Source organism: Lepisma saccharinum, chromosome 12, assembly GCF_977018435.1.
Source record: "Lepisma saccharinum chromosome 12, izLepSacc3.1, whole genome shotgun sequence".
Classification (NCBI taxonomy): domain Eukaryota; kingdom Metazoa; phylum Arthropoda; class Insecta; order Zygentoma; family Lepismatidae; genus Lepisma; species Lepisma saccharinum.
The window spans coordinates 62,688,476-62,710,917 of record NC_139240.1 but is presented as its reverse complement, the minus strand read 5'-3'; the positions used below and the strand labels follow the sequence as shown (position 1 = coordinate 62,710,917).

General features: G+C 38.7%; 1 protein-coding gene across 1 annotated transcript in view; it reads right to left on the bottom strand.

Moving 5' to 3' along the window:
* Nucleotides 1–7,424: 7,424 nt before the first annotated feature.
* The window catches only part of LOC145996358 (uncharacterized), a 188,661-nt gene continuing 173,643 nt past the window's right edge, over nt 7,425–22,442 (bottom strand). The window contains exon 16 of the mRNA XM_083132789.1: nt 7,425–9,619. Within this exon, the coding sequence (XP_082988915.1) occupies nt 7,920–9,619 (1,700 nt within the window). The 3' untranslated portion in view covers nt 7,425–7,919. The remainder of the gene's footprint in view (nt 9,620–22,442) is intronic.

The window sequence follows — 22,442 nt, the reverse complement described above, 5'->3', positions numbered from 1 at the left end:
CGACAGGATCATCACGGGCAATGAGACGTGGATTTCGCACTTCACCCCGGAAACCAAGCAGCAGTCAATGCATTGGCGGCATAGTGGATCTCCGGTCAAGAAGAAATTCAAACAGACGCTGTCGGTACAGAAAGTGGTGTGCACCGTGTTTTGGGACAGGAAGGGCATTTTGCTCATTGACTTCCTCCCAAGAGGTGAAACGGTGAACGCTGACCATTACTGTGAAACACTAAGGAAATTGCGACGTGCCATTCAAAACAAGAGGCGTGGCATGCTTACTGCAGGTATTGTGCTCCTCCATGACAATGCTCGTCCACATAGGGCTCGGCGCACAGCAGCTGTTTTGACGGAATTTGGCTGGGACTTGTTTGATCATCCACCTTACAGTCCTGATCTGGCTTCCAGCGATTTTCACGTTTTCTTGCACCTCAAGAAATTCCTGTCCTCCGGTGAGCGTTTTGGCAACGATGAAGAGCTGAAGACGTCTGTCACACGCTGGTTCCATTCACAGGCGGCAGAGTTCTACGACTGTTGGATCCTAAAGTTGATACCACGATACGACAAGTGTCTCAATTCTGGTGGTTGCTATGTTGAAAAATAGCTGAACCTTTGCTGTACCTGTTGCCAATAAATGGTTTCCTGAAACTGTGTTGTTTTTTTTTTAAAAAAATAGGGAAACTTACTCTCTGGATGCGCCTAGTATATACACAAGGGCTATGTTTTTCAACCTCCGATGGTGTGCCAGGTGGCCCGTTAAGCGCTAGGAAGGGCGGCATCACGCAACGTAATTGGCATCCTCCCCCTGCCACTACCACCACCACTGCTAAGGCCAACGCTTCAGTTGAAGATGAGCGACGGGCACGTAGAGATGTCTGCTACAATCAACTTATGGAGCCCAGGACAACAATCAGTGTGGCTGCATACTGTGAGACATTGCACAGACTACGCAGAGCCATCCAGAACAAACGGAGAGGCATGCTGTCTTCAGGCATTGTCTTGCGTCATGACAATGCCCGACTCCATATTGCTGAGTCAACCCAAGACCTTCTTCAATGATTCCACTGGGAAGTGTTTGGGAGGATGGCGCTTCCACACCAATAAGGTGGTGGTTCAGGACACTGTGCAGACCTGTCTCAACAGACAGATGGCACATTTTTTTGCAGAGGGTATTGAAAAGCTGATGCATCGGCACAATAAATGTCTGAATCTTCTTGGTGATTACGTTGAAATGTAGATTGTGTACGTAACTTTTGTCAATAAAACCATTTTGTCATTCACTGTGGTTTTGATTTCATGACCTATCGAAGGTTGAAAAAAAAAAACTAGCCCTCGTATACGAGGGTCACTATTTATATTTTGAGCCTTGGCAACACTGATTGAAGTTTGGCGCGATTTGATGTTTGCACCGAATCGTCTGGCATTATTGACCATAACGTACTTCAAATGTTTTGTCAATAGCTTCATTTGTGTTGTTTATGTTGCCTTGGAGATTGCGCGACAACAATAAAATGGAATTAACTCGTGAACATTTTCGTGCGATGATTTTTTACGATTTTCGACGTGGATTATCAAGACAAGAGTGCATCGATCAACTTACTTCCACATTTGACGATGAAGCCCCATCCTTTGCCACTGTGAAACGCTGGTATAACGAATTTAATCGTGGCCACCATTTGCTCACCGAAGAGATTCGCGAAGGTCGTCCAAAATCAGTTGTTGTTCAAGAAAACATTGATGCTGTGCAAAACCTAATACTGCAAGATCGTCATGTGACATACTGTGAGATTGAGGCAACCATAGGCATTAGTTCCACCAGCATATATAAAATATTACATGATCATTTAGCTCTGAGAAAGGTATGTTCTCGTTGGATCCCACACAATTTGACAAAAACTCAAAAAGACGCTCGCGTCAATTGGTGCAAACAATAGCTCAATAAATACAATTGTGGTGCTTCAAAAGACATATATAAGATTGTAACAGGTGACGAATCATGGATATATGCATATGAGCCGGAACGTAAACAGCAGTCGACTGTATGGGTGTTTCAAGATGAACCCAATCCAACAAAAGTTGTTCGCGCTCGAAGCACATCGAAACAAATGGTCGCCTGTTTTTTCGGGAAAACTGGTCATGTGGCAACTGTGCCTTTAGAGGAACATATAACGGTCAACTCTGAATGATACACAACAATTTGTTTGCCAGAGGTCTTCGGTCAAATACGGAAAACAAACAAACGCCATCGGATCATTCTTCATCAAGACAATGCCAGCTGTCACACATCTCGTCTAACAACCGACTTTATGAACAGTCAAAAAATCGAATTGATGGGTCATCCGCCGTACAGTCCTGATTTGGCACCCAATGACTTCTTCTTGTTCCCGAATGTCAAGAATAAATTACGTGGACAACGATTTTCGTCAGCGGAAGATGCCGTTGATGCGTTCAAAAACCATATTATGGAGGTGTCTCAAGAAGATTGGAAAAACTGCTTTGACAAATGGTTCGAACAAATGCAAAAGTGTATTGACCATAAAGGAGAATACTTCGAAAAACAATAAAGCAGTTTTCAATGCCAAATTCCTGTTTTTTCATTGTTAGGCTCAAAATATAAATAGTGACCCTCGTATTGCTGGAGCCTGTACATCTCCTGGGTGCAAACAGAAAGGTAATTTACATTTTTACATTGGGAGAAACTAGGCCCCGTTACAGTAACATTGACAAGATAATTCCATGCTAGTAAAACAGTAATGAAAAATGAGGCAAAACCAGGTTTGGCTCCGTAGGTCAGTTGGTAGAGCAATGGTATGGTATGCCAGAGATCTGGTCGAGCTTGCATTTTTTGATGGCATTACGTGTCTGGCAAGGTATGCACAAAGGCTGCTAACCGAGCAGCGGCCATGTTCACTCATTCCGTGATGTGTATTGCAGGCATCCAAAGAAGAGCAGCGGGGTGTTGTGCACTTCTTGACAGCGGAAGGTAAAGGGGGTCATGAAATCAATCGACGAATGGAAACGATATATCCTTTTTCTTGTATGTACACCTTGCTTTGCATTGTAGAATTATTTTCCTGTACTTTAGGGTTATTACAATTATGAATTCAAAATGAGAAAAACTCTTCCAGATGTGGAAACCACAGGAATATACAGGGTGACTTGTAATTAGATGTATTCCCTGAAAGGGCTTAAAGTAGAGACAATTTGCAATAAATTTGACCATATGATACCTCATCCGAAAATTAGTAGTTTTTGAGATAATCGAATTTCTATTGTTTTTTTAAAAAATGACAATTTTCCACACAAAAAGATGAATTGAGAAAAAACTGCTCATTGTATGGAACATATTTCAGCGTTTCCTGATAGCTAACAAATAAGTGGTTCGTTGAGAAAAAAGTTTTTCCTAAATAACAATCACATGTAAGTAACGGGTGGGTCTAAACTTACAAGTGATGATAAAAAAATGCACTCTTAAGTTTACTTGGCAACATATTAATAAGAAAAATGGTATGACACGAAGCGTACAAATTACTTTAATTACTTCCTTGTGTCATCTGCTATCCAACAAGGTACAAATGTTGCTAACATTCACATTTGTGTACAAGAAATAATACTTCATTCATCTTCATGTGAATGGAATCAATGAACAATACAATTAAAGAACATTACAAGTCTTGCTCAAAGTGGGCACCTCCATTACGAATGCAGGCACACAGGTTTTTACGGACATTTGTTCTCTTAACTCGTGATGTGATGGTGTCCTTGATGTGTTGACCAGCTGTTAAGATCCTCTCCCTGAGCTCTTCTTGTGAGTTTACCGGTGTCTTGTAAACTAATTCTTTCATGTGGCTCCAAATGTAGAAGTCACAAGGTGTCAAATCGGAGGATCGAGCAGGCCAGGTAATCGGGCCACCTCGGCCAATCCATTTCTTTGGGTAATTTTCATCCAGCCACTGTCGCATGCCAAGGCATAAGTATGGATGGGCGTCATAAACAATAATTTGATCGAGCCATTTTTCCTGCCCCAAATCTTAAATGGCATCACTTATGAACATTTTTTGAGGAACGGGATGGCAATGTTGTTGGAGGATGTGCCTCTAGCTACAAGACTTGACATGATTTATCAGCAATGATGACTGCTCAGCTCGATTTGACACCTTGCGACTTTTACATTTGGAGCCACATGAAAGAATTAGTTTACAAGACACCGGTAAACTCGCAACAACAACTCGGGCAGAGGATCTTAACAGCTGGTCAACACATCAAGGACACCATCACATCATGAGTTGAGAGAACAAATGTCCGTAAAAACCTTGCGTGCCTGCATTCGTAACGGAGGTACCCACTTTGAGCAAGACGTTTAATGTTTTTTAATTGTATTGTTCATTGATTTCATTCACATGAAGTATTATTTCTTGTACACAAATGTGAATGTTAGCAACATTTGTACCTTGTTGAAAAGCAGATGACACAAGGAAGTAATTTGTATGCTTCGTGTCATACCATTTTTCTTATTAATATGTTGTCAAGTAAACTAAGAGTGCATTTTTTTATCATCACTTGTAAGTTTAGACCCACCCGGTACTTACATGTGATTGCTATTTGGGAAAAACTTTCCTTTCAACGAACCACTTATTTGTTAGCTATCAGGAAACACTGAAATAAGTTCCATACAATGAGCAGTTCTTTCTCAATTCATCTTTTTATGTGGAAAATTGTTATTTTTTTAAAAAAAAAAAACAATAGAAATTCGATTATCTCAAAAACTACTAATTTTCGGACAGGGTATCATATGGTCAAATTTATTGCAAATTGTCTCTACTTTAAGCCCTTTCAGGGAATATATCTAATTACAAGTCATCCTGTATAATATAAGTTGTTCATGTTCAAAGGATTATGTAGGACAAACAGCAAGGAGAATGGCAATAAAATGGCATGAACACCATTTGGACATTATAAATCTAAACCCAAGAACAGGTTTGTCAGCTCACATCATCGAAGAGAAGCATTTGATTAAAAAGAGAAGGGTTTAAAAAGATTGACGGGAAACAGAGTTGAATGTCTAGGAACTTCGTTCATTGCAGAAGAACACTGGAATAAATTATATAATGAAAATGGTAACATAGATCCAGTATGGAGTTTTCTTTTTCACAAATGGAGTACACCACCATCTTTAAAATTTAATGTAACAGAAAACATCAAGAGATTTTGTGAAAACAATGATGAATTTGAATTACCTGATGATATTTGGGATTCATAATTTTAAATAAAGAAATAATGTGATCAAAATTCTTTTATCTGAAATAGAAATAAGAGAGACTGCTTCTTTTCACAGTTAAGTTGCTATTACAACAATGTAACATTGACAACATCCATTATAAAATGGATTCTTTTTGTTTAAAAAATTGCTAACCATTGTTATAACTGTATCTTTAGTCAAAATGAAAATAATATGTCTGATGAAGGGAACGTGTGTTCTCCTGAAACGTCACAACGAAAAATTGTTTTCTTATGCTTGTAATAACTGTAAACTACAGGAACATAACGATATATCCGGTGACAAAAGTTGGAACTACCACTTTCAGCCCTAGTCGAACCTGCAAAGTTGTCAGTGGAAGCACGCAGATTCCCCTCCACCCAAAAAGTTCAAGACCCTCCACACTAGTGCTGGCAAGGTCATGTTTTCCTTCTCCGATCTCAAGGGACCGCTCCTCATAGACTTCCTGGAGCATGGAGCTACAGTCAATGTCCAGCTGTATTGTGAAACGTTAACGAAACTCAGGAAGGCAATCAAATCGAAACGTCACCTTTCTCGTGGTGTCATCCTATTGCATGACAAGCTAAACCACACACAGCCAACGCAACAAAGTAATGTCTGAAAAAATTCAAGTGGGAAGTCCTGAGCCACACCACCCCTATAGTCCAGATCTGTCCCCTTGCAACTTCCACGTCTTCAGTGAGCTCAAAAAGCACTGCGGGGGACAACGGTTTCAATCAGACGATGATGTCAAGGAGTACGTGTGCAATTTGTTCTAAGAGCAGCCAAAGGAGTTCTACGAGCATGCCATTTTGCGACTGGTGTCACAATGGGATAAATGCCTAAACAGTGGCAGACAATACTTCTGAGGTTCGTTACGTACGTACTGTGAAATATCCCCTGCCTCGTTATTTATTGACAAAGTCTAATATTCAAGCAAAACTTTTGTTCTTCATCTAACGATGCTTGTGGGGAGTCCACAAGTTCATATCTGCACATTGGAAAAACACTTACCTAAAAATATAGTGTCCAGAGAAGGTTTATTGATTTGCTTTGACCTTTCATTACTACTATCTCATAACTCATCCTATTGCATTTTGGGCTCTTGTAGATTGGGGAGATTTTCATGTATAACTTATGTAATATCCTGATGCTTGAAAAGTAGTTTCTGGTATTCTCTTCTCTCTTCCCTTAGTAAAATTTTTAAATACCATAGTCACACTATAAACTTCTTGAAAAAAATCACAACATTCTTATACATATGGAAACAACCTGCCAATAGGACTCGGACACACAAATGTTTCTCAGAAATGTCTTCAGTTATGTCTTTCCTATAATTTACCCACGTTGTTTTCTTATTTAGGTTTTATTTTAACGTATCAAAATGAGGTTTATGTAATGCAAATTATTAATTCCATAATTGGCAGCTAAAATCATCATAGTACAGGCCAGCTTCAGTAATCTTGTACACAGAAAACTCAAAACTTTGTAGGAAGATCAAGAAAGTGACCATTCCAGATCAAACCTCACAACACAGCTCAACACTTTGCAGTAATAAACAAGTCAGTCATCTTGTGTTTGAACCTAGAATAAAGCACAAGCATTTCTGTCACCTAGTCATTCAACTATCTTCTGTCATTCATCATCAGAGGTAAGTGCAAGAACACAAATAATTTCCAAGAGAACTTTCAGACCCAAATGACACATATTGCTTGGAAACGAATCCTCAGTAATAAATGGAACCTTACAAACCAAAGTAACATTACAAGCTGAATGTCACCTGGGTCTGTTGGTAAAGCAGTGAATGTTTGCTCAAAGACTGCAGGGGCTCATGTCGCTCATGTCCCCCCTCCAATGCTGCTTGTTGCTTCAGTCTACCCCCCCCCCCCTTAGAATTAAAAATCTTACAAAAATCATGCACACACACAATGCCCCGAGTTATTTCCTAGAAATGTCACCTGCTGTATGATTCTGATGTTGCTGGTTTATCATACAGGGTGACAATTAATGAATGTCTGTAGTGCCGTTTACATGTGCAATACAGTTTGTGTACTACGTGGTTTGTCACTAATTTCAGTTTTATTTCATATAGTTCATTAATTGTCACCCTGTATTTATGTTGGCTTCACCAAATATACATTATTTCATTCAGAAAATAAAACACAGAACATAACAAACAAGCTTTACAAATTTAATGCTTTAAAAATTCTACATTCATAATGCCTCATTTCTTCTTTTCCTTTACAAAGTAAAGTGCATTGCACGATATGAAAAAATGGAAAAATGAAAAAAGGAAAAAAGGACATTTGGTGTTTTTAATTGACACTCAGCTGCTCAAGTGAAACTGCAAACCTTGACACTCAATTTTTGAATCAACAGAGTGGTCCACATTGCATCACAACAAATACACCTGTAACACTTCCGTCTGGAACATGTATTAAATAAAAAAATACAATAAAATAGGTACAATAAAGACAAAACTTTTAAGGCATCCAAATTAGCTGAACATTTGTACTGCATATGAAAACCTATACAAGACACTAAATTTCTAATACTTTACTCGTATTAGTTTTATTTCTCTTTCTATATATATATATATAATACAAAATGAATTACATTAGAATTAACTTTAGTAATTCTGTCTTTGTTACAATTTATACAAACATCAACTGGCAGTGTTCAAGTCTTGTATTAACAAGTCAAATACATCATCTTTATTTGATTTTGAAGCATTTCTGGAACTTAGTCTTGATCTACTGTCCACTCTCGCATAGATATTCACAGGTACATTTAAATCAGTAACGTATGCTTCATTTTTCTTATGAGCATTTTTATCAAGTTTTCTGGCAGTGCTGTTATCATCGAGAATATTGCAAGTCTTAGATTTCTTCACTTTTTGGGGCAATGATCTGGTACTTCTATTACGCCCATACGTCTGGATGGAACTGTCGCTACTGACTGATCCAACAGAATCTTGTTCTTCAGTTTTTGATCGTTTGTTGCCTTTGTTTTTCCCTGCTCTTCTTGTCAGTAATTCCTGTAAAGGTTCATCATCGCTGCTTGAACTATCAGCGTCTACGTCGCTACTTTTGATAAACCTTTTCGCAACCTCTCTCTTAGTTTTCAAGGATGTTATTTTTGGCATGCTGACCTCTTTTCTTTTGGTATTGCTTCTACTCCTACCCGAGGTGGCTGGACTGAATTTTGAGGAACTTGGTTTTACGGTTATGGCAGGGGTTAACTCCCCGATATCATCACTATTTCCCTTCTCCGCATTCAGTACGGTTTCGGTAATGTTTTCTGCTGGATACCGCTGCGATTCGACTTCTCTAAAAAGATTGTCACATACTACGCTGGACGTCTTCTTCGTTTTTGGCTTTGGGCCGTGCATTTCACCATCATATGCTTTCCTCTTTAGTTGAGTCTTTGCGGTAGGTGAAATCTGTTCTACGTTATCAGTTTGTTTACCTTTGACTTGACTTGTACCAGCGCAATTATTTTTGATATGTTTCGTCAACTCCGATAACGATTTATGTTCCTTGTTGCACTCGTTGCACACATACTTATTCTTGTCTTCCGCCAGTTTCTTGTCTGAAGCAACACTGACACTGGAGCTGCTGTCCTCCTGTTTTGAATGCTCGTCACTGTCCTCGCAAAAAAATGACGCTTTGAAGCTGATATCCACATCTTCTTCATCTTCAAATTCGTACACGTCAACAATCGGCTTCAGGACTTTTATTTTACGACCTCCAGGTTTCTCTGACCTGCTGGAAAACACTGTCCTCTTCGTAGTTTTCAGTTTCTCGCTTATCTTCACCGATCCATCCACTGTGATGTCCTTAACTTTGGGATTCAACTTAGCTTTCGCTGGCTCCGTACTTTCGTCCACTTTGGGAGTCGCCTTTGATGTGGTCTTTGGTTTGCTTGCAGTCTTCATATCAGTGCTGACAGAGCTTGATGCTTCGACAGTACTCTTGTCTCCAGTTTCGTTACTCGAGCTCCCACTTTCACTTGCCTGTGCCCCGCTAGGTTTCCTCGCTGTCCTGGTTGAATTCTTTATATTTCTCCCACTTCTCTGAGAGAAATTAAGCTGCCTCAGTGCTGCTTCCGCGATTGCCTTTATGTCCTCCTGCTTGCACGGTACGAGACTCAAATTTTCCACCGAACTGGATCTGAGCTTCTGACCAACCTTCTGCAACGCTGCCGTTGGGACAATGGATTCACTTTGTGAAAATACTTCTGCATCCTCTTGTGAAAGACCCGATGTGGAATCTGGTGCAGGGGATGACCGTGCAGCTTCCGTAGAGTGTACAGAATCCATATGGCTCTTGAAGTCTTCCGATGCCTTGAACGTCAGGTTGCAAGCTGAAGAGGAAAATAAAAAAAATAATGCAAAGATCCCATTTTAGGAAGCAGCATTTTTTTAAAAAAAGTTACTGAAACTATGCTACTTCCTGGCAATAATTAGTAACAAGATTTACAGTTACTTCTAGGGCTGAACCGATACCATCCATACCCATGGCTTTAGTCTTACTAATTCTCAAAGATACAATACCGATGTTTAAATTGGATACCCGACGGAGGCACTTAGTTGTTCTAATCTCACTTTAAACTGTAGGTCCGTACCTGATTAGCCTTCCTGTACATAAAGATGACTTAAAAAACAACTACTCAAACCGATGCTTGAAAATCGCCATAATTAAAAGCTGTTCAAAATATTGATTAATATTAGTGTGTAAGTATTGCATTTAGAAGCATCAATTTGTCTCAGTTTTCCTTCAAAATATTCACGAATTACAAGAGAATATTAAAATACCTATTACGAGAGTTGTTCAGAAAGTTCTAAGAATCGGTCACAGATGGCATTGCAATCGGAACAAAAGCATGTGCATTAGAAGGCCACGTCTGTTCTGAACGTGCAGGGAAAATTTCATTGCCACTCTTCCAATAGTCTGGTTTCCATAGGCACGTGAAGGAGCAAAAGTGCAAGTGACGTGACAACATGGAACAAAAGGAAGTTCCTGTGGTCATTAAATTTTTCTGGTGAAGAAGGGATTAAATGTGACAGCCATCAAACCACAATTGGACACAGTGTTGGTAGACTCTGCTCCATCATTTGCCACTGTTAGCAAGTTGCCGACGCTGTTCAAGCTTGGATGGGACTACGTTGAAGATGACCGCGGGGGTCTGCCAACCACCATCATACCAGAAACAATCGATAAAGTCCACGATATGGTGCTGGCTAACCGGAGATTGAAAGTGCGGGAGATAGCTCATGAAGTGGGCATCTCAGTGGACCGAGTACACCACATTCTCACCGAAGAGTTGGCAAATATTAAAAAATATTTCTATTATAAAACACAATAAAAATATCAGATAAAAAATCACTTACTTACGATAATGTGAGAATCCTTCTTTGATAATGCTACGTTTTGGAGGAACAACCTCCTCCTTCTTCAGGCACTTTTAGGCATGAGTCACTACCATGCCGCGTCTAGTTTATCATTCAAGGAAAAGGTTATGCAGGTTGGAATGGAGATAGAGAATTTGATAAAACATGTTCCCTTTTAAAAACATATCCTTACTCCTTGTCATTGTTCATTAAAAATCCACAAAAACAGGTTAAAATGGATAAAAGTTATAAAATCGAAACCCCCTGCCGTGAGTGTAGTCACCAGCTATTGCGCCCGTGTGGAATGCACGAAGCTTACACTGGCTATTTCCCCCTCACTTGTCTACTCCTCCCTCCTCCTATGTCAGTCACCTCCAGGTCAAACTCACATATTTCCCGTGCAGCGTGGATTACTTCCGGGGTTACCTGGAACAGGGTGGCTACAAACAAGCGAAAATGAAATTCCCTGACTTTTCCAGGTTTTCCAGGACAAAATTTACATTTTTCCCTGACAATTACAAACTAAACTATATCGATGTTTTTGAAAATAGAAATAATAAACTCATACAGATCCACGTATGGTTTTATTAAGTACCAATATTATCTTCTATGAAATTGACTTAATTTCTCTATTCTCTATGATTTGAATTCAAACTGCAAAATAGTGAATTTGGAAAATTATTACAATTCACAAGCTAGGGAAGGATTATAGAATTTTGTCATACGCAGTAAGTTTAAAATAAAATACTTTATTATTTTGAAAGTTACGACTAAATGAGATAAGAGTGAAGAGTGAATGATTAAGAAATACAATTTGTAATTTATCAGTCTCCTTATACATTCTCGGGATTATATGTTGATATTTCCACTGAGGTTTGGAACCCTCTGCTTGCAAGAACCATGAGTGCCGACTCATTTTTCAATGCATAAAGCTAATTCTCTCTTCTCTGTAAAGCAAACAACTTAACTCTTGCATATAAGTAAAACAACTGAATCGAACAAAATAAAGTGTCATATTTCCTTCTGCTTCAGTACAGTATATCCAAGTGAAGTATTGTGAAACTGACAACATGCAGTTATACCATTAATGTTGACAAAAAGGGTATGTAGGTATTAGAAATTTAACGGAAGCAATTTATAGAATTGCATTGTATAGGTACCTGATTTAGCTAACCACACATTAAAACAAGAACACTCGAATAATAAAAGCTTCTGAAAGTTCATATACGAGGGGCATCCTGAAAAAAAAGCTCCAGTGGTGCCTATACGCAGCACTAGCGGTCGGAGAGTGACACACACATGCAGCCGTTTTAGGACACTTCTAGGTTAAAGATTGCAGCTCTCATACAGTCTCCCACCGACTGCGATGTAGCCTACATTGCACGCTCAGAATTTGGCACAGAGCCACCAGCAATCGTGTGAGGTGTGCAGACCGTCGTGAGTGATAGTATGGTCAGGCGATGGTGCAGAAAATTCACGGAAGGCCAATCGAATGTGCACAACCCCATACAGCTGAGTACACACGGGCCCTTTGCATCACTTCAGGTGAGAGATCTTGGACCACTCACTGTACAGCCCTGGCCGTGAATGTACAGTCTTTCATCTCATTGTTTCACTAAAGAGGTTTCTGGCAGGGCAGGGATCTGACAGCTACACTGCGGTAGAGATAGTTCCAGTCTTTGCTGTCAGACACATATACCATGGGCATACAAAATTTAGTGCCATGCTAGGACAAATGCCAGAACAACGGTGGTGATTATGCCTAAAATTAGGTTAAGACTCACTGTTACTAATGCAATAAATTACAACTGATATTATTGTTTTATTTATGCCTAATCGGTAGGGACCTTGATATTTTGTTATTTTTTTTTTAAATTGGTGTATTTTCTTATTTTTTATTTTTTACTATACCGTGTTATTTTTCCGAAAATTCACATTTTCATTTTAGCGCATTTTCTGGCAAATATCTGAAATTATACCTTTATGGTGTTTTTAAACTACTGTTTCAAATTGAAAGTCACATGGCTTAAGCCTCTTCGTGAGAGTTTGATATCTTAAAAGTTATTTTTCATACCCCTTTTCTAATTTTAATGCAAGGATTTAAGATAATGGAATTTTCCCTGTTTATACTGAAGGGTGCATAATGACCATAAGTGGCGACGCACCCAAAAAATTAAAATCAATCAATCTCACGTGACAGATACCGATATATTATGGCACCAAAAATTGGCATTATCTTTTATTGACTTAGTGTTACGTTCCCCAAAATTCGCGTTTTTGTTTTAGAACATTTATCTGCCAATTATACCGAAACTTAGGCTAATACTCCATTGTGCATTTAAACTACTATTTCAAATTGTAGGTCACATGGTCTACGTATTTTCGTGACAGTTTGATATGTTGGAATATATTTTTGAGGAAGTAAAAGTAAAGTGCTCCCCTGCACTTTTCCATGAAGGTGTATACGGGTGTGGAGTTAGGGCCCCACACTTTGTTGATCGCGGCTGAAGGTAGGGGTGATGTGATCAGCACCACGCTCCTGACTACCTTTACCCTTAAAGTTTCCTCAAGGTACCAGCTTCATGTGATGCTGGGTGGGTGCAGGAGCAGTTTGAATAGGTGGAAAACATCCTGGGTTTCCCCCGCAGGGGATTGACCCCGGGTCTCTCGCATAGTAGTCATACGCCCTAACGACAGAGCTCCATTATTACTCGCTCGACAAATGCCGATGGTGCGCGCTTAGCTTCGTAATTAAAAACATATCTCGTGCGCCAAATCCGAAGATGTGGCTCCCGTGTGATGGTAGATACGCACTCGATCTCCTGTTAGAACCCTGCCACTTTGCTCTGTGATGCAAATGGTTTTGATAGAAGTTGAAAAAATCGTGGGAAATACATGACTTAATGTGGCTGTCGGAATTATTCCATGTACGTATAACTCTATAGTTTACTGTTGAATAAAATGTTGGAGAACTTGCATGTTCTATGTACACAAACATGGCCTAGAAAAGACAAGAATGTTGGATTTCAAGTAATTTTTCGTTGTTATAGGACATTTATTTAAAAAAAATCGCTAAAAACGCCAACAATTCGCATTTTATGCCAAATTCGCATTATTTCGATATTTCGAACGGGCGAAAAATGTGTCCAGACATCACTGCACATTCCTAAACATAACTTCGCAGCAATTACCATTTTTCGCGGTTTTGGCGTTTGCGAAAAATTGATGTCCCTACTAATTGGAAATTACTTTCTGGCCACCCCTCGTATAGATCAGTAGATGGAAAGTGAAAATTTAGAAGAGGCTGAAAGAGAAAAGTCAATTCTTGAAGAAAGTGATTTGCTTTTATGATTGAATGATTCGAGTAAATATGATATTAAAATATTTACATTATTTATTATTAGTATTTTATTTCATAATGTTGGACATTAACCTTACTCAGTGAGAGATTAATGACCATCTCTCACGAGTTTAAACAGACAGGACAGAGAGTGGCGTTGATTTCATTGCAATATTAGTGTTGCATTAAATTTGAGGTTGGGAGCATGCACTTGCCAATTTTTATAACGTTCACCAATGCAGATTTATGTTTCACTTTTTCGTGATAGTATTCAATATATATCCCGTTTGGTTGGATTATTCTTGATCTAAGAATAGTGCAATGTCATTGTAAATGTATGTTAACTTGTGCGAAACCAGTAATACGTCAGGATGATGAAAGAAAACCTTCGTAAGCACTGCTACATTAAATAAGGTGAAGTGAGCTAGAAGAGTAATAAAATTCCAGCAGCATATTTGCAGTCTAAAGCTCTTCTTGTTTATACATTCGATTTTGTTGGATGTTGCAGTCCATGCAATTTTTGTCGCATGTTGTAGTGAGATACTTTGTCGGGTGGCGATATTCGACAAAATCGTATGTATCAATGGAACCTATTTGTTTTAATGTTCCTTCAGTTTCTCCAACAAAATGCCTTACTATGACGTCCGACAACTATCGGACGGCGCCACCCGCTCTTATCCCCTCCATCTGTTGACAAGTCCCCTTACTACTCCCACACGGACAAGAAAAAATGATAATTCATTGCATTTTCCACGTAATATTTAGAGGCTTAACCTTTACTCCCCCGATGATACCATATGGTATCATCAGAGTAAGGTCGTACTCGCCCGATGATACCATATGGTATCATGGTGCTGATTACGAAATGAATGTGTTTTTTTGACCTTCATACTCTTATGTTTGGGTGGAAACTCTGACACAGGTCTGAAGCAAGCCAGGGAAATTCATATTGATGACCAACCTCCCCCCATCCTCTCCGCAACATATCCATGCCACATTTCCGAACAGAGTTTCGCATTTTGACTCATTATTCAATTTGTATGGCACCCAGGAACATGAAACATGTTTCATTCTCTTGAGAAATGTCCATTCTTTGAAAAGAATAATAAAGTTCACGCCTTCTCCCCAAAATAGCGGGAGGGGGGGGGGGGCAAACTCCATATTTTTGTTTTTTCCATTGAAATTCGTGGAACGTGCCCTCCCCCCCTCCTCGGTCCGGTGTTCTGAATTGTACATGGTCGCATGCTCTGATGTTTTAGCTGCAAAACAAATGTTATCAGAAGTAGATTGCTCCCATAGTGTCCGTTATAACAATTTTCCTCCAAAGTGTGTTCGAATTTAAAATTCCCGCAGAGAAGCCAGGGCGAGAGAATCTCTCTCTCTCTCTCTCTCTCTCTCTCTCTCTCTCTCTCTCTCTCTCTCTCTCTTTCTCTCCTCCTGCCATCGCTGGTTTCTGGCGCCGTGGATGTGTTGCGCATAAAAGGAGCCTAAAAGTTGAGGCCGAAACTTACGAACAAGATTTCCTGTTCCCCTGCAGAGGTCCATAACGATATATTTAAATAAATAAATAAATAAATAAAATAAAAAAGTCAATGAAGACGAAATTCCCTGACATTTCCCTGACTTTTTTTGACACCTCAAATTCCCTGACTTTTCCCGGTTTTCCAGGTTTTCCAGGTCTGTCGCCACCCTGCTGGAAGCATATTTTATTTCTCTTTTTGTTGTTTTCCCATCGTTTAAACATGTTAATCCAAATTTCGTCAAGGTTCACTGTTCAGTATATTACTCCTATCTTTACAAATGTTGGCTACCTCGTATACATTCCTATTAATGGTATCACTTTCTCTTCTAATAACCTTTCTCTTCTTAATTTTGTATAAATTCTCTAGGATGTGCTCTGATAAGCCAGTTCTAGGTATTGCGTCACTGATATCTTCATCGAGCTCTTTCCACATTGTTTGCCCGATATATTCTTTGTCGCATTACACTTAATGCTACACACACCTTTCTTATCTTCTTCCTTAAGTTGTCCCATTCCTGCTCTTTTATACTCAGTGAAGTGTTTCTCAATGTTCCTCGGGGCTCTTATGACCAATCAGCATTGGGCATACATGCCCACACACAAATAACCACAAGCCAACCTAAGTACAAGGGCCATTAGGTTGGCATCAGGGAAAGCTTGTGAGAGCTATTCTTCCAGAAATTTATACCCCCCAACCCCAATTAGGATCATGGTTCATGTTTAATAACCAGTTGGCACTCATGGGAGGGGTAGAAATGCTTTATTTATAAAGAACCAACCATTGTTAGGCTAACAGTAGCCATTTTGGAGAACAAAAACCATGTGCTCCAAATCACATGTTTACTAAATCTTTTATTCCTTACTGAAAATCAGAGATAACACTCACCCACAGGTAAAATAATGCCTAATTTATTAAAATTAAACTCATTTGCAATTATCTGGCATAACTAAGCCAGAAAAGCTGAAATAACACTTTTGTTTATGCTTCTTAAGCAATTGATAACTCTGCCATCTGGCGGGAGAAAGTGGCAACTCTCCCAAAGACAAGGAAAGATCTCAAAAGACTCCAGCTGGCCAATGAGAAGCCGCCAAGGCTGTGACGTCACAGAGGGGACTTTTCAGATGGCCTAGTGTGTTCTGAGCTTGCTAGTCAAGCTCACTTGGATTACAGACCCACCTGAGAGCAGGTCAGCTTGGAAGTTGCTGGTGAAATTCAGTGTGTGAATGGCCACATGTGCCAGCAACAAAGGATACATGAAGGGAAAAGGGATCTAAGGTCCTGTTACAGGAAACACAGGCCTAAGTGTGTGTGACCAAGTGGGATATTGTGTCCACAAGTGCATTTAAGGATCCCAGTGAAAATTCAGCAAAATAGCGAGTTTTGTGTCCCTCATCCCATGTGGAAATCCAAACCACATGGTCGGCAGGACTGACGCCATAGAAGCATCCAGAGGATATCAGTGAATATCCAAGTTGTCCTTAGCCATCCTTCCCAGAAAAGCCAGGAAAATTCATTTATCACCCCCCAAAGCCTTTGTTACACCAAGAAAGCACATAATCATAATTTTTTAGTGTGGTATATCACAAATTTGTCCATGTGTCGGGATGTGGCGATAAAGAGTGAAAAAGTGTGGGTAAAGCCCCAGGTTTGATTGATCTAGTATGAAAACGGCTGATATGTAAGTACAAAATCTTTTGTATATCTTTTTTTTTTGTGTCTTGTACAGTGAAGTGCTCATGTTTGGTGGTAGCTATGCCACAAGTGATGTTCTTTTCCATGAATAAATATGTCGTTTAAAGGTGTCTGACCTTCTATCATTTTAGTGAATCATAAGCCTATTAAGCCCTCCTCTAGTTACCGATTATTAAAGTTAGGCTAAAGTTCGTCTGTTGCTTAACAGATATCTCAGGGGATATCTGTTACTATACGGAACACCACACGTGGAATAGGGTCTGCGTGTGGCCGCGTAAAGCGTGGTTCTCTTTTGTTTTTGCTGTTTTTTGATATATTATATATTTAAAGTTAACCTTTTGTAAAACCAACTTTAAAGCAATATAATATACCACCCGTAAAAAGCAATCATCATTTCATCTCCCCTACATACTCTCATTCCGCATTTGATATTATACCCTTTTAATACTTTTTTGATATTTTCCGAAACATTTTTGAAGTATGGAATTCCCGTGAACTTATATGCCCTTTCTTCTTCCCCCTTTCCCTCCCTTCTATTCCACTCGTCCTATTCCTAAATTTCCCTCTTTTTTCCCTTTCGCAAATTTTGTAACCACATCTTATTTTTCTCATTTCATTGTCTCTATAAACATTCCTATTCGCTGTTCTCATAATCCATTCTTCCTCTCTTAACAGTTCATTTTTTTGGACGTAAAAGTTAAAAAAAAAAAAAAAAAACATTGTTTTTCGGTCTTCCTGCATGTTCAGATTCTTTCTTAATATAAATACTCCCCTAGTGCTAGTGCTTTATGAAATACTACAGTCCTAATCTTCCCTTCGTTGCTGGTGATTCCGAGGACCAAAAAATTAATTTCCCCATTCCTCCTTTGGTATACTTGATACGATTTTCTTGCTCCCCCAAAATGTTAAACATTCTATTCAACCTTTTTCCTCCCCTACTATTAGTATGTCGTCTACATACCTCCCAAAAAATTTGATCTCATCTTCGATTTGTCTTAAGGCTGCTTTTCTTGTATAGTGCACAAAAATGTTAGAGATAATCCCAGGTACCGGGTTCCCCATAGCTAGGCCTTCCTTCTGTAAATAGATTTTATTGTTAAAGCCGACTAATTGGAACCATCTTACAAATTCCCATGCTGTTACCACATCCACCCCTTCTTCCATTAGCCATCTTTGTAGGCAATCTGCTTCCTTATCTCTAGGGACACTAGGATATAGATTTACAATGTCAAAGCTCATAATTTTATCTTGGGGTGTAATTACCAATTTCTCAATCTCTTTCTTCACCTCCCATGATTGATTGATTGATTTAGCTTATTTTACTTCGCGTTTTGTGCCTCTTGGCTAATTTGCGAAGATGGGGATGAGTGATGAAATTGATGAATGTACATTCACAAAGAACCAACCCGAGCAGGATTCGAACCTGGGACCCCATGGCATCGCAGCACGATGTGCACCTCCCATGAGTTGCTGACTCTGTGTTCCATTTTCTCCCCCACTCCCCTGATTTGCTTGACCAAGGTTTTAGCTCAGAAGTATCCTGGATGCGTATACATTGGTATGATTGGTCTTAAGGGGGTTCCTTCCTTATTTTATAACTTTTATCCGTTTAAACCTGTTTTTGTGGATTTTTAATGAACAATGACAAGGGTTATATATTTACATATTTTTAAAAGGGAACATGTTTTATCAAATTCTCTATCTCCATTCCAACCCGCATAACCTTTTCCTCGAATGATAAACTAGACGCGGCATGGTAGTGACTCATGCCTAAAAGTGCCTAAAAAAGGAAGAGGTTGTTCCTCCAAAACGTAGCATTATCAAAGAAGGAGACTCACATTATCCTAAGTAAGTGACTTTTTATCTGATATTTTTATTGGGTTTTATAATAGAAATATTTTTTTATATTTGTCAAACTGCGAGTAATTCGCACAAAACAAATTATGAACCTCAAGAGTTGGGCATGAGGAAGATTTCAGCGGCTGCTCACACCGGAGCAAAAACTCATTCACGCAGTGACTTCCACTGAATGTTTGGCGCTTTTCCAGAGGAATCCTCGAGAGTTTCTGCGGCGTTACGTCACTATGGACGAAACTTGGGTTCATCACTACATGCCTGAGACGAAACAGCAGTTCAAGCAGTGCAAGCATGCAGATTCCCCGCCACCAAAGGTGGTTGCCTCGGCAGGCAAGGTATTGGCGTCAGTTATTTTGGGATGACGATGAAATTTTCCCTGCAGGTTCAGAACAGATGTGGCCTTCTAATGCACATGCTTTTGTTCAGATTACAATGACATCTTTGACCGATTCTTAGAACTTTCCGAACAACCCTAGTATGTAATCATAAAAAACAGTTTCTTCACACAGTATTCATGCAAAATAAATGGAAAATTTTTACATCATTTCCAGGATACTTGGACTACAAAAATGTCATGTGAAATTTTTCCGTACAATTCGAAAGACCAAAAGGATACAAAAGTATTGGTCGGTATTGGTGAATAAAACTCAACCGATACCCGATACATCAGCATCAGCTCAGCCCTAGTTACTTCTTTTGACTACATAATTTGAAGAAGAATCTATATTCAGTTTAGGATAAATTAGGGTTAACATGAGTTTCTTGTTAGGTAATTTTTTCCTCCACTTTCAGTTATCTTAGATAACATTTGTAAACATATTTGCTCAAGGAGGTTTTGTTCTCTTCCCTATGCTACACATGATCTGCATTGTTCATACTGTAGATGGCTGTTTTTTTTTTTTTAATGCACATATTCATTGCATGGAAATCTGCAAGAAGTTGGTCAAATTGTATAGATTCCTACAGATTCCCTGTAATTTACTAGTGAAAAAAAATCCTATTTTAAAAGTGGTCAGCTACACGAGTGAATAATTAATGATGGATACGGTACACTCCAGATGATGTACCCTCAGTGAATGAAGGCAGTGAACCTTCGAAATTAATCAGGAAAAGCTATCCAATTGTGCAATGTGGAAATGCGAACCATCACGTAGGTAATGAGTGAATAAGTACATGTAAGCAATAATTACCACTTACTTCTTGACAATTTTCACCACTTAAAAAGTCTGTAGGTTTGGTCCATTCAAGCCGTGCAAATTCCCAATTTTATGTAGATTAGATATTACTTCAGACTTTCCAGGTGTCTTTGAGTAACTTGCAGAGCACTCTAATTATGATTTAATATACTGTACTAATAAATAAAGCGTTTTGTCTTCAACTTTGCATTTGAATTAAGGCTGAACCAATGCCCGTATCAATTTCCACAGATGCTGGAAAATTGCAATTAAAAGTTGTTCAAAACATTTATTAATATTAGTCTGGGATTATTCCACATCAATTTACCAGAATTCAAGAATTACATCAGAATATTAAAATACCTGTTATGTACTCACTAGAACCCAGAAGTTTGGAAAAATGACCTTTTTTCCCCTGCTGCATTTATTGAGAAGACTGTTCTTGCTAATATTTTAGAAGTTTCTCTTTTTACCTATTTTGTACCGTACTACCTACTTTTTATCTTATTGCCTTTTTTGCATTTGTCAATTAAAATTTAGTTGTTTTTTTTTAAAAAAATGTATGTAACTTACATTTATTTCAAAAACATTATTTGCACATTATGGTGTTGCCAGAGACAATTACGAAGCTAGACAAAAGGGGTGAAACTCTTATAGCATCCATGAAATTCTTTGAGGAATCGGTGCAACAGCTTATAAAAGTACCAGGAGAAAACCGTTGCAGAAAAGTGCAAATGTGGAATTAAAAATAGAAAACAAATTGTGATATTCTTAATGGTGGAAACTTTTCTTGATATGAATCAAGCTACAATAGCCTTTTTCATATATGCTCCAATTACTTCTGTTGAAATAGTGTGACGGTCCTGTGGATCCGCACAATATGATTATTGAAATTATTAATTTCATATTATACAATTATTATATATTATACATATTATATTTCAATTAACAGTTAAAAAAAATGTATAATAACTACTTTGCACAACGTTAATTATGTTTATGTTATTTATTGTGCTAAATGCTGTATCAATGAGGTAATATTTAGAATTCTGACATTTCTATAGCAACGAAAATCAATAGTCATTATGGTGCAATGGATGCAGTGGTCAGAAGTAGCGAGCTACTTGTAGCATCGCTACTGTAGCTAGCTACAAAATTTGTAGCTGTAGCTGTAGCGACACTACATTTTGAAAATTGTAGTTGTAGCGGTAGCGAAGCTACAAAATTCCTGTATTTGTAGCGAATTTTTCGCTACAGCTACTTTTTTTCTCAGCATTCTGAGGTGAATTTTGAATGTGGCAACAGCGTCAGAAAAAATCGACAATAACCCTTAATTTTGCAGGAGGTTCATAAAGACAGTCTATTACATGGAGATACAGATTATCTAGATTGTAGATTATAGATATCTGCGTAATTTATTTAATTAGTATCCGAAGAATTCAGATATTCAGATAACTAACTGACATATATGAATATATTCCTGCTAACAGCTACGTTTTTTTTTAGCTGCATCGCTATTTTGGGGAGAAACATGCCTAGTTTGCCGCACCACTGGAAAAAAGTGCCTCATTTGCATCACCCCCGGAACAAATCCTGTGGATATTCATGGTGTAAGACACCAAAATGCCATTAATTACTGTGTAAGACACAACTTGCAGTGCAAAAACGAGCGATGGATTTTCCACTGCACTCACAAGGGAATAGTGCCAGCAATAAATGGCTCAGTACGTTAACAGCACTGATCATAGTCAGTATATAGGATCTCACCAGCAAGAAATTATTGTTACAAGAATGATAGAGTTTCTGGAATTACAATTATTTTCGCGATAGTATTTGTTCACAAATTTTAAAATTACAATACATTTAGAACACTCAGGTTTACACGACAGTTTCCTCATTAATTTTATCATATTGCAAAAAGTATGTACGAGTTATTGACTTCCCTGCAGAAACGACAATTTTCTTTAGTTAATACACATAGTTTCCAAATTTATGTATTTCTCCTACTTTTGCGTAACTTTTGCTAATCATGACATCATCATCATCATCATCCTTTGCTGTTTCTTGCCTCTGGCTGGGTCGGCATACAAGTCAAGCCTCTCCATTTTTTCCAGGTCTTTCACCACTCCTCTCTTTCCACGGTGTTCAGATCTTGTCCTCTTCTCCTAAAACTCTCCGCTATCTGCTCTTTCGACCGACATCTTGGCCT